The sequence below is a fragment of the Papaver somniferum genome, chromosome 7, assembly GCF_003573695.1.
Source record: "Papaver somniferum cultivar HN1 chromosome 7, ASM357369v1, whole genome shotgun sequence".
Lineage (NCBI taxonomy): Eukaryota > Viridiplantae > Streptophyta > Magnoliopsida > Ranunculales > Papaveraceae > Papaver > Papaver somniferum.
In genome coordinates, this window is record NC_039364.1 from 168,296,712 (window position 1) to 168,310,328 (window position 13,617).

General features: G+C 36.2%; 2 protein-coding genes across 2 annotated transcripts; both read right to left on the reverse strand.

Moving 5' to 3' along the window:
* Positions 1 to 267: 267 nt before the first annotated feature.
* Positions 268 to 1,880, reverse strand: LOC113293149. Its single transcript, XM_026541890.1, has 3 exons — positions 1,692 to 1,880; positions 1,566 to 1,618; positions 268 to 427 (listed from the first exon to the last, which is right to left on the reverse strand). The coding sequence occupies exons 1-3, from the start codon at positions 1,780 to 1,782 to the stop codon at positions 302 to 304; spliced, it is 270 nt and encodes an 89-aa protein (XP_026397675.1). The 5' UTR covers positions 1,783 to 1,880; the 3' UTR covers positions 268 to 301.
* A 3,435-nt stretch (positions 1,881 to 5,315) lies between these two features.
* LOC113295517 lies at positions 5,316 to 6,272 on the reverse strand. The gene is made up of 2 exons (XM_026543846.1): positions 5,828 to 6,272; positions 5,316 to 5,530 (listed from the first exon to the last, which is right to left on the reverse strand). The coding sequence occupies exons 1-2, from the start codon at positions 6,270 to 6,272 to the stop codon at positions 5,316 to 5,318; spliced, it is 660 nt and encodes a 219-aa protein (XP_026399631.1).
* Between the last annotated feature and the right edge of the window lie 7,345 nt (positions 6,273 to 13,617).

The following is a 13,617-nucleotide window of genomic DNA, read 5'->3' on the forward strand; positions in this document are numbered from 1 at the left end:
AAGCAAATTAGCCGGAACTTTGAAGTCTCACTCACTTTAAAATAAAGAGTTAAGGAAGACCTGAATTTCAGTTTTCCGAAGCATTATCTTTTCAACTTACAAGAATTTAATGATGTTCAACAAAGAAAAAAAATGTTGGGACAAAATTGACTGCAATGAGATTAAGCATTTTTCTATTGATTAAGAAAAAATAGAAAAATGCTGATTTGTGATAAATGCAGTCAGTTTATAGTGTAAATTAGAAATAAACTTTCTAATTTACACTATAAACTGACTGCATTTATCACAAATCAGCATTTTTCTATTTTTTCTTTCCACCATTGCTTGACTCTGGACCTGCCTTCACAATACTAAGCTGACCACCTTCCTTGTTAGCAGCTGTTGCTGCTTTCACCTCATTGCAGTTATTAATGAATTTGCTCAGTTCCTGATTCCGTTTAAGCAGCAATTGTTAGTACGCAAATCATCACTAATTCAAATCAAAGATTATAGTATAAAGACAAGAGACTAGAGAAGAAACACAACACACATGTGGCACCATAACAATCATCTTTTGAAAAACAAACACTCATTTGACATCGTGAGCACTCTCAGAATCGTGATCCACGGCAAAGAAACCATACTTTTGAGAAGATAGACCTAAAGTTATCTTTATGTAGGCCAGTGTAAGGTTTTAAAAAAATGTTGTATTCTGAAACAAGCAGCTAGACATGATGAATATTTAAGACAAGGTGTGGGATATAAATGGCTCAATGGCTTATATAAAGCATCATTAGAAAGCACAGTGGTGTTCATGTGGCAACATTGCCTGATCCTAACAAGTAACAGCTGGATCAAGCTTAAGTTCTTTAGTTGAGGACAAGAATTAGATCACGATACAACAAGTTAAACCATGAATTAACTTGCTTCAGGTGATTCAAGCGGTCAGATAAACAAGAGTTTCCTACCACCTTTATATACTTTGTCACACATCCATAATGATAAGTTGAAGTTACAGATGATAAGTTGAAGTTACAGACTCATTTATGCAGAAAACGTGCTGAAAACTATGTGAAAGGTGGATCATTTTCTCAAAAAAAATCATTGTTCTAGTTTAAAGATCGACTAAATGAAGTTTGCTCAATAACCATATAGATCTTGTGTAAACAGCAAACAACACAACTAATATTTTGTCAAGGAAAAGAAACAACAAAATCCACAATTCTCTTGAGTATAAATGATCCTATCTCCTCCATAATAAGTAAGCTATGCAACGGGATAACAGGCACAATTTAGTACAACAAAAAAAATCTATTTTGCATAGAGAGATTACAGCTAATTTTTCCTATGAAGCAGAAGCATGTTGCACTAAATTTCTACATATAACCAACAGATACCTTTTTTATTCTTTTGTTTTGCTAAAACTAATGATACTGACTGTGTTTCCATAAAAGACAGGAAAGACTTTTCAATTGGAATTGCATTCATCTTTTTTATTGAGCTAGAGGTTTTAGTTTCGTTATCCTTTACAATTATCATCGATTTTTAGAGACCAAACTTAAAGAGAGAGAAACATAGGAACTTACACGATCAGTATCCATATCCTGGGTGACCTTGTTAGGCTTCAAGTTTTTCTTTCCTGCAAAAGATACGAAATTTAGATCGGAGGCGAAAAAATAGGGTTTACAAAGACGGCTAGGAGAAAACAGTACCTTTGCGAATAATAAGTTGTTTTCCATGACGGCTTGGAGGAATCGATTTCTTCTTCTTCTGCCCTTTGAATTGATTTACTTTCTGTGTCATTCTTCTTCTTCTTCTTACTTTCAGAGGTTTAGGGTTTTTGATATTTCCAATCGAAAAATAAGTGCTCTCTAGGGTGCTTTTAGGGTTTGAAATTCAAAGCTGCCTCACCACTGTATAAAACGTGAATATTAGTATTTCATTTTATTTTATTTATTTCTATCTCCCGGTAGATACCAGTTAGCTAAACGATAAGGGGTTATACGATATAAGAAAAAAAAACTACCAATCTCATCGTTAAATTTCCTTGATTTTTCGGATTTGATTTGGTTTTTCAAATCTTCCGAGCAAATCAAGGTTATTTTTCTTAGTTTTATGTAAATATCCAATAAAAGTAATTGTTGTTCCAACAATTTTTAGGGATTGTCTCTCTGTTTTTATAGATCTGATGGTGTCTCAATACCATTCAGATTTTTTTATATGATAGCCATAGTGGCTTTTTCTGGTGGTGTTGCTGCATCGTTATCAAGTACGTTATGAAAGACGACAATCTACTTCGGATATTATCACCGATGTTGATTGTGATGATGTCGATTTGGGCTTATTACTTCTTCACTATGGAAGCATATAACATATATGATGTTTATGATTGAGAATCTGAAGATCATGATTCTGAAGATAAAAAATCAAAATGGTTTAAAATCATAACCATTAGAAAGATATCAATTTCGTCGATGGATTGGAGAATAGTACAATACTGGTTTTATTGTTAAGTTTTGAAATCTTTAATGTTTGTACTAGTTGTTTATTTCCATTTGTTTTTGATGTAATTGATCATGTAACCAAAATTTCATATCAATGAAATTATCAGGCACTGCCTTTTTCCTTCAAAAACAAAAAAGATAAGTGGTTATACGTCTCTCCTTGGTATACAAATCGGAACCATGGTTAGTCATATCGGGTATCTATATATCACATCGACTTCAACAATATATTGTTGTGATACACTGGTAATATAATCGTCCTCAATCACATAAATTTGTAAATATTAGATGTCTAAGGACAGTTCCTATGGGCATGGCCAACTCTCAAGTTTGCCATATTTGCACCCACTTAGCCAAGCCAGGTCAAGTTCAAGACCATACAATTTGGTGTTTTGTACACCTTAGCGGATTTTATAGGATCGGACGGTCTAGTCTACACCGCTACATAGAATCCGTGCCAACGTCCATAAATCCCCCCCACCCCTATAAATACCAAATTCCTCTTTCATTTTAACTCACACCTTCTCTTCTCTACTCTCTACATTTGTTAATCTAAAACAAATTTCATCATCCAACTCTTTCATTCTAATACTCAATGAAAATAAGAAGATTAGGGGTCCAAAATTTATCGTAGTTGAAGATGAAAGCATTTGCAAAAACTATGTGTTCTTTACACAAGATAGTGTTGATGGTGCCCAACAACAATCTACCAAGTTGTGGGATAACATATTTGCTAAATTTCGTGAAGAAACTATGAACATCAACGATCGTGATGCAAATGGATTGTCTGGTCGCTTCGTTATAATCAACGCCCAAGTTGCCTGGTATGTTGCTGCTATAATGCAAGCTGCTCGTGCTTGAGCGAGCGGTCTTGTCGATGTTGATGTCGAACGAAAGTGTCGAACTGATTGGCACCACAAACATGGGAAAAAATTCGGTTATGAAAGTTGTTATCATATTTTGAAAGTGTTTCCCAAATATAATCCATAAGTGTTAGCAAACATGCAGAATATGCCTGCAAGTTCACTATACACTTCTTCACCTTCAACGCCAGCTTCACAACCATCTCAATCATCTCATCCCCCTTCGGATAATCCATTTTCTTCACCAGAAACCATAACAAACAACAATTCCAACTTCAATGTCAATGCTACGATCAAGAGAAAATTATTAGGAAGAAACGCTGCGTTTTGGATACTTTGATAGAGCATCAGAAGACCGTCGAAAAACAAAGAGTTGTAGACCGACAGTTCTTGACTAGGGAGATGAAAAACATCGACAAACTCAAGAGAACTTTGTTTCAGACTATGACAAGAATAAAATTCTAAATGCAAACACTTCAACAATGAATACTAGACAATTGATGGTATGGGAGATGGAGATGGAGAGGTAAGCAGAGGAGTTGGAAGAAAAACGAAACAAGAGAAATTTAGAAAAATAATTTGGAGTTCAAGCTGAAGAGGAGGATGATGAAGACCACGATGAAGTAGTGCCACTTAATTAATTAATGTATCAGCTTTAATTTTAATGAAGATGCATTAGTTTGGTTATGGTGAATGAAATTTTTCTATTTTTTTCATTACAAATTGTTCTAGTTTTTTCATTACATTAAAACTTAAACTTCACAACATCCATGAAAATTAAACTTAAGACTAAAACTAAATTGTTCTAGTTTTTTCATTACATTAAAGCTTAAACTTGACAACATCCATGAAAACTGAACTTATAACTTCCGCTTAAGCCTAGAACTAAACTTAAGCCTAACATCCCATACGAGTTATTAGAAACTCCTTAAGAATTCGGTAATGCGCTTCGTATTCAAAAAAAAATCCTTTCCATCTTCGCCACTCGTCTCGAGTTCGTATTCCCAATTCAGCATTGGTGTCACCTCTATGACGATATCGAGCGACAATACTTTTCATAGCTATAAAATCCACAAGATATTTTTTGATAGTCATGAATCGGCAAAACAAAGCAACATGATCCCGGTTATGAGGATTACATGTCTCTGTGCAGAAGGCATCATGAATTTTACCCCAAATAACTCATACTAGGTAAACCGTTCATCCGTCGTTCTTCACCTCACTTCGGGTAGTATATTACATAGTTTCTACAAAGATATAAATCTTCATCTTCAGCGAATCTAGGATCATCCATAAATTACCCAGAAAGTAGAGAAGTAAGGTGTGATTTTGAAGTCGATGAAGTGGAAGTTTTTAAGTGAAGGTGTGGTTTTGAAATGGATGAAGTGATAGTATATTTATAAGGATTGTTGGCTATTGAGTCTAGACCGCTAGAGATTAAGTCTAGACCGCTACTTTTAATGACCGTTAAAAAAATTAAACTTAAACAGCTTCAAAACAAAACTATGAAACAAGAAATGAAACTTAAACAATTAAACAACTTCAAAAAAAAACTATGAAATAACAAATGAAACTTAAACAATTAAACAGCTTCAAAACAAAAATATGAAATAACAAATGAAACAACACTACTCAATTCATCCTCCATTTCTTCCAAACTCAGCCCACATATTCGCCCTGAGATCTTCCCTTAATCTGTTATACAGAGTTCTGTACTCAATATGACTAGTCATTTGTACATAGTTCCTTGCATGTAATCCTCTTGATGGTATCATCTCAGGCCTTAAGTCTTCGTCTTGATGGTTAGTCCGATTCTTATTACGACGAGTTTCCTGGATTACCAAGTTATGCATAATGATGCAAGTCAGCATAGTCTTATGCATTTCACGAGCACTTAGACCACGATAAGGCCCACAAATGATAGCGAACTTCCGCTTTAGAATTCCAAAAGCCCGTTCCACATCCTTTCTCAGCTATCGAAATATGAGTATGAACGACCCATTTCACCAGCAGGTGGCTGACGGTAACATTGAACTAAAGTTGACCATTTTGGATAAATTCCATCTGCAAGATAATAACCATGAGTGTAGTGATTCTCATTGATAGTAAAATGAGGACAAATTCCATACTTTAAATCTTCAAACAAAGGCGATTTGTGTAAAACATTTATATCGTTTTGAGATCCTGGGAGACCAAAAAAAAAGTGTCATATCCAACAATCATAAGAAGTAGCAGCCTCAAGAATAACCGTTGGTTTTACGTAGTGACCCTTATAATGACCGGCCCAATAGGTAGGGCATACGGTCCATACCCACTGCATGCAGTCAAGACTACCCAACATTCCTAGAAATCCTCTTTCCTGATTTTGCTTTAATATTTCTCTAACATCCGCGTCACTTGGTTTTCGTAAATAGGTTGGACCAAAATGATTAATTATTATTTCCCAAAACAACGAAAGATAATTGTATGCGGTTGTTTTGCCAGTGCGAAGGTACTCATCATTAGAATCTGGAGGTCTGTCATATCCTAGAATCCTTAAGGCCGAAGTGACCTTTTTTTCAGGGCTATGACCTTTAATATTCAATGCATCATACTGATAATTAAACTGAGGTTCTACCTGACAAAGCTCACCAATAATTTTTAGCACCAAATGTCGGGGCATGCGGAATCGACCTTGGAAATTTTCATCAGAGAACACACAGTCGGGAAGAAAATAATAATGTATCGGCTTCTCGTGCCATTCATCCCGACCCTGATACGTATATCTTCTTGTGAACACTTCTTTTGGCTCTGGATCTCTAGGTATTTTCCCCGATGAATATAGCTGCAGCAAATTGTTGATTAGTTCTTTATCTTCATCCGACTCATCATCAATTTGTTGAAACGCCTGAACGGATATTCGTTGTTGTTCTTCAAATCGATCCATATGAATACGCACTTCTTCGTCAGAAGAATCCATTTAGTTGAAAATAAAAATTAAACAGAGGATTAAAGGTACAAAAGAGTAAGATGATAGAGTTAATGAGAAAATGTGTGATTAAATTGAATTGAATGGGGTGAATTTATAGGGAGACGTGGGAGGAAATAGTCGTTACTTCATTATTTAATAAGCGACAATTACAAGACCGACCGGTTTTATGAAGATTGCTAGCGGTCGAGCCTCCACCGCTAGCGGTCTAGTCTTCACCGTTCAGTGGAGACTCGATCGGTAACTTTTTCCCATAGTGGCGCGGCCATTTTTCCAGGCCAGCTGGCATGGAAAATGTGGGGTTTAGCCAACCCCCATAGGAACCGGCCTAAGGTCTATTCCCATGTCACATGTCAAGATCCTCATTTTGCCACTCTAGCACTCATTATGGGTATGGAAAAGTGGCAAATAGATTTTTCTAAGTGTCAAATATACTACTTAGGCATACACTACAGAGTGTCTACCGGGAGATAGAATGTCCATCACTATATGCTCAAATGATCGCTCGTTGGTCTGTTTAGTGCCAGCGATAGTCATGTTGTCGCTCGCTGAGTAGATCATCCCTCAACAGTTCCTCATCCAACGGCTACAATTCCCCCTCTATAAATAATCAAGTTTAAATTCATTTCAACTCATGCCAGAATTTCTAAATCTCTCTAAAAAAAATTTATCTCTCAATATTCTTCTGATTTAAAACAAGATTAACTAATCACACATTCTTTACACTTTATAATATGGATTCACAATCTCAAAGTCAAGGCAACGGTAAAGGTAAAAAGGTCAAAGTTCGGGGTGCAAAATAAAAAGGCATGGGTATAACAACCACACCCAATAATTCGTTCGGCAATCTGTATGGAATAAACTCCAATATAATTCCGGGAGCGCCAACTTAAAAGCGCGCTCAATCAAGAGATATATCAAAGAGCTTTATCTCTATTTCTCAAACCATTCCGAAAATCGAACAGATAGAAATCCGTGAGCCTGATTGATACGAGAAATAACTTGGACGGTACCAAAGACCAATGCCCAAGTGTCAATCAAGTTATATCCAAAAAACAAGGTCGGATTTATCAACTGATTGAAATATGCACAACCTGTGATATTTCGATTATATAAACAAATATAATGCGGAAAAGAAATAACACAGACACCAGAAATTTTATTAACGAGGAAACCGCAAACGCAAAAAAACCCCGGGACCTAGTCCAGATTGAACATCACACTCTATTAAGCCGCTACAGACACTAGCCTACTACAAGTTAACTTCAGACTGGAATGTAATTGAGCCCTAACCAAGTCTCACACCGATTAAGGTACAGTCGCGTTCCTTACGCCTCTAGAACCACGCCAAATTCAGCGCACTTGATTCCCTTAGCTGATATCACCCACAACTAAGAGTTGCTACGACCCAAAGTCGAAGACTTATACACAAACCTGTTTCATGCATATAAGTCTATTCTGATAGATAAATTTGTCTGCCACAAAAGTACCTATGAAATTTTGTCCCGTCTTATGATAAATAAAGGTGAACAGGAACTAATTGATAATCCGGTCTTATACTCCCGAAGAGCAACCTAGAAATATCAATCACCTCACAATAACTTAACTATATGGTAGTAGAAAAAGTTACCGCGGAATCACAAAGTCTGAGACGAAGAACTTTGTGACTACTTTTTATATCTTACCTATCGGAGATACATCTCGAGAAAATCTTAGAGAAGATAGTACTCAACACTATAGAACAAGTAAGATCAGAATACACAACTACAGATAAAATAGTTGGATCTGGCTTCACGAATCCCAAATAAAGTCTTCAAGTCGTTAACCTAATAGGGTTTTGGAAAAACCTAGGTTAAAGGAGAATCGACTCTAGTTTGCAACTAGGACACGGGAAAGTGTTAGGATTAGGTTTTCCAGTTGCTAGAGTTCTTCCTTATATAGTCTTTCAAGTCAGGTTTTGCTTACAATCAAAGCTAAGATAGCTTAGTAACAAACGAATCTAATTGTGTTTCAAATAGAGTTGTTCATGTTAGAGCGTTGCTCGGTCGAACTCGCATGTGTTTCTATCTCAAGCTTTTTTGTCAATGTTAGTGGTCAAAACTATATGTCTTGATTTCTAGTTTACTTATGACTAAGTTTCGGTTTAAGATAGTTAGGTATAGTTGAGCTCCAGTCTCCATGGCGATTATCTTACGAAGACGAAGAACTACTCAAGGAACCAATGGAACTTCATCCGACCAAAAGGTATGTGAAGACTTGAACTCATCTGTCACTTAAAAGTCTATCTAATCTATCTTCTACTCTTGAGACAAAAGTCGTATAAGTATGATAGTTTTCATACATACACATTTGCTATTTCAAGCAGAGTTTACTCGCCTATCTTTTTCTCGAAATATGTGTTGGTAAGATTTTTCTTTGACCATTTTTATCTTTACCCGTGACGAAAGTCATGATAACGTTTCAATCTTGAAAATAGCTTTGATGACGATAGTCGATTCTTTTTGTCTAACGACTATTATAACATTATAGAAGAATGTTTCAGTGATTGAAATGTGGAGTTGAAATTACGTAACCAACTATGGATATAAGCATATATAGTGTGTTCGCACATTAATGTATAAATCCATGTGCCGGAAACCAAGTGCGTGCATATGTGTGCATGCGATATTGGTGAAGGAGACAGGTTAGGTACCCATACCCGTACGCGTACTGGCGGAAGTTTTCATACCGAAAATTTCTGCTGTAATTTGTGAAGTTTGCAAACTGAAAACCAGTCACCTAGGTATGCGTACCCGTACGCGTACCCACAAAAGTTTTCAAACCGAAAATTTCTGCTGAGTTTCCGAACTCAAGTCCGGTAGCTATGGTACGCGTACGGGCTGTTTATATTTCTCAAATCGGAAGTTCATGAACTTAAACAATAAATCAATAAGGAATGCAATCTTTGCAAACCCTGGATATATTGTTCATGAATTGATTCAAGTGAATCAAACCGATTTTGTTTCAATTGTGTTTATGTATAAAGACGCTCGGATTATGATGTGGTCGGGCCACATATATTTTGTATGTGGCCCCTCTTCATATTTTGACACGTACTCAAATTAAAAATATGCCCCCTCTAAATCCCCGTATTTTTTTTACCTTTTTGAGAAAAAGTAGGAGGTTAAGACAAAAAGTTAGGTAATGAAACTGTTTTGGAGAAAAAAAATCTATGTGTCACTATTTAAACATGGGCCACATACTCGAATGATGTGGCCCGACCACATCGTAGCCGCACCGGTATAAAGATCTAAGCAATTGAACAACTCTTGAACTAGTTCTTATGACTCATTTGAACTAGTTATGAGAAAGATGAATACGGTTAATATGAAAGTGCTCATATGGCTAACCATTGGTTAACTATTTGTGAACCAACCCAATGTACACGTTTAGGTACGGTTACTCAAACCTAAATGAAATACATTTCATTTGTGTGTGACAAGCTAAGTTTCGATCTAACGGTTGAAAGATATTAGCTTGAATAAGTCAGGTTTTTCATCTAACGGTGAATATTGAATGCTTTGTTACCAAGGTAAGTTAGATTGCAAACCCTGATTTGAAAACTATATAAGGTAGACGTCTAGCAACTGGAAAAACTAATCCCCACACCTCCTGTGTGATACTAGTTGGTTTTGCTAGAGTCAATTCTACTTTAACCGTAGGTTTCTTCTCGAGACCCTGTCGGTTAACGACTTAAAGACTTTATTGGGATTGTGAAGCCAGACGAAACTACTTCTCTTGTATTTGAGCGATCTGATCTTGCCATTTTCTATCGTACAATTTCAATTGAATAATTGACTTGAGATTATATATCCGATAGGGCAAGATAAAAAGAAATCACAAACATCTTCGTCTCATCGTTTGTGATTCTGCAATATCTAGTTTCGCTACCATACGATTTAGATTATTGTGAGGTGATTGATAATACTAGGCTGTTCTTCGGGAATATAAGTTCGGTTTATCAATTGGTTCCTGTTCACCTTGATTTTTATCAAAAGACGGAACAAACTCATAGGTTTATCTGTGGGAGACAAATTTATCTATTATCGTAGATTTTTCTGTGTGATACAAATTTGTTTATTAAAGTCTCCGACTTTGGGTCGTAGCAACTCTTGGTTGTGGGTGAGATCAGCTAAGGGAATCAAGTGTGTATTATCTTGCTGGGATCAGAGACGTAACGAGCGCAACTGTACCTTGAATCAGTGTGATATTGATTAGGGTTCAACTACAGTCCAGACCGAGGTTAGTTTGTAGTAGGCTAGTGTCTGTAGCGGTTTAATACAATGTGGTGTTCAAGCTGGACTAGGTCCCGGGGTTTTTCTGCATTTGCGGTTTCCTCGTTAACAAAATTTCTGGTGTGTGTGTTATTTCTATTCCGCATTATATTTTGTTATATAATTGAAATATCACAGGTTGTGCGTTGTATCGATCAATTGTGAAATCCAACCTTTGGTTGTTGATTGGAAATTGATTGATCCTTGGATATTGGTATTTGGTACCATCCAAGTTTATATCTCTCTTGTATTTGATAAAGACTCGCAGATTTCTATTTGCTTGAGTATAGATCAAATCGAGAGATAGAGATATTAACTCCTTGATATAATTTTTATTAAGATTGAGCCTGACTGTCTAGTTGATTCTCTTAAAAGTATGTTAGAGTTAGTCCATACAGATTGCTAATCGAAATATTGGGTGTGGTTGTTAGACCCCCGCTTTTTCAATTGGTATCAGAGCAGGAAAACATGCTTAAAGACCTTATCAGTCTGTGTTTGCAGAGATCTGACTCTATGGACAAGAGTACTATCTCTGATGAACGCGTCACCAGAAATAAAAGTTATGTTTCTAATAAGTCTATCAAAGAGAAAGATCCTTCAATCTCTGTTATAGATGAACCCAGTGTTCAAACGAAACAGACTAACACTGACATGTGTTTTTCTAATGAACCCGACTTTGTTATTCAAGAGGAAACAACTAGAGAGAGTAAACTGATTCTAAAGCTTGTGAGAATTCAAGATGATAGATTCAAACAGTTAAGAAAACATGTCAATGTTCTTCTTGGTGTAGTAAAAGACTGTGGCTCCAGTGCAAAGGCTTCTTATAAAGAAAATCCTGAAGTTCGATCAACTCGTATCTTACTTGAGGCAAAACTTAAAAAGGATGCTTTAGTTGTTGAACATCGCTTGAGTAAACTCTTTATTCAAGGATGTTCAGAAAAGTCTGCTATACCATCTACTTCTATTCAAACTGAAAGATCCCCAGTTTCAGAAGTAACTTTAGAATCCCTTCCCTCTCAAACTAACGTACAGGGGATTCACACATCAGTTGGAAGAAATAAATCTCCAAACGATAATGTTAGGCCTGAAATCTCTAATCACTCCCGTGATCAGAAAGTGTGCCTTTTTTGTGACTCAAAAGGGAATATAGTGAAAAAAGGGAAATCCAAGTTGAAAAACAAATCGTTGGTTCAATTTCAACGCACTTTAGATCTAATTCTTAAAGGTGTAACTGACATACGTATGTCTAAACCAATTGGTTCTAATATACATCCTGTGATTCCTACCAGGAAGGTCAGTTCGATGGTTCCTCAAATGCACAAAAGCATAATAGACATGTTAACGTTTATCGTACAAGAAGAACTTTTGTTCTCTCTCCTATCAGAAATGGAGATAATATTAATCATGATGTGAATCATTTATCAAGTGAAGAATGCAGATATGAGCAGATGGATGACAACCTAAGATTGATTATTGAGTGATATAAGGAAATCATCAACAAACTGTGTACTCCATCTAGACAACACACTTCAGGTAAAAATCCTTACTATGTGTCATATTATGATGATAGTAAAATTGTTGATAATTTTTCACATCATAACAGTCTTCTTCCAAAATACAGAAAAAAGGGGTTTAACCAAAAACAACACTAATTTGATGAGCTAAAAGCTCATACTTGTGCCAATTGATAACAAGGTTGAAATCTCTCACAAACATCTTGGTTGAGAGATATGTTCGGGTATACTTGTGTCAATAGTGTTTTCGGATTCTCGTGCTATCTTCTTATCGTCTTTAGCATGAGTATCTTTTGAAAAATACTTGGACAAGAATTTGTATTTGTTGTGCCATGTTTTTTATTTTTTGGTTAAACAAGGTGCTACTCTTGTACTCTAAAAATGCTTCTCTATGAGACATTTTCTGGGATATCAAGAACTTTCAACAAGGTTGAAAAAGAGGGGGTCTAACAACACCACCCAATATTTCGCTTAGCAATCTGTATGGACTAACTCCGAAATACTTTGCTATAGAATCAACTAGACAGTCAGACTCTATCTAGATTAAAGTATCTCGAGGAGTTCATATATCTCTCTTGATTTGATTTTTACTCAAGCTAAAAACAATAGCGAGTCTTTATCAAATACAAGGAATATCTTGGACGGTACCAAAGACCAATATCCAAGGATCAATCAATATCAATCAACAACCAAAGATTGGATTTCCAATTGATGATCTTAACGCACAACCTGTATTATTTCAATTATATAAAAAAATATAATGCGGAAAAGAAATAACACAGACACCAGAAGTTTTGTTAACGAGGAAACCGCAAATGCAGAAAAACCTCGGGACCTAGTCCAGATTGAATACACACTGTATTAAGCCGCTACAGACACTAGCCTACTACAAGCTAACTTCGGACTGGACTATAGTTACACCCCAATCAATCTCCCACTAATTCAAGGTACAGTTGTACTCCTACACCTCTGATCCCAGCAGGATACTGCGCACTTGATTCCCTTAGCTGATCTCACCCACAACTAAGAGTTGCTGCAACCCAAAATCGAAGACTTGATAATAAACAAATCTGTCTCACACAGAAAAGTCTATCAAAGGTTAAATATGTCTCCCACAGAAAAACCCTAGGTTTTTGTTCCGTCTTAAGATATAAAATCAAGGTGAACAGAAACCAATTGATAATTCGGTCTTATATTCCCGAAGAACAGCCTAGATCAATCAATCACCTCTCAACAATCCTTCTTGACTACACAAGCGGTTTGTCGAGGAATCACAAACAGTGAGACGAAGATGTTTGTGACTTCTTTATCTTGCCTATCGGAGAACTCTCACGATCTCAAGCCAATCAATAGATTGTACTCGGACGATAGAAGATGCAAGATCAGATCACACAACTACGATAAAAGTAGTATCAGTCTGGCTTCACAATCCCAATGAAGTCTTTAAGTCGTTAACCTGGTTTTAGAGAAGAAAAC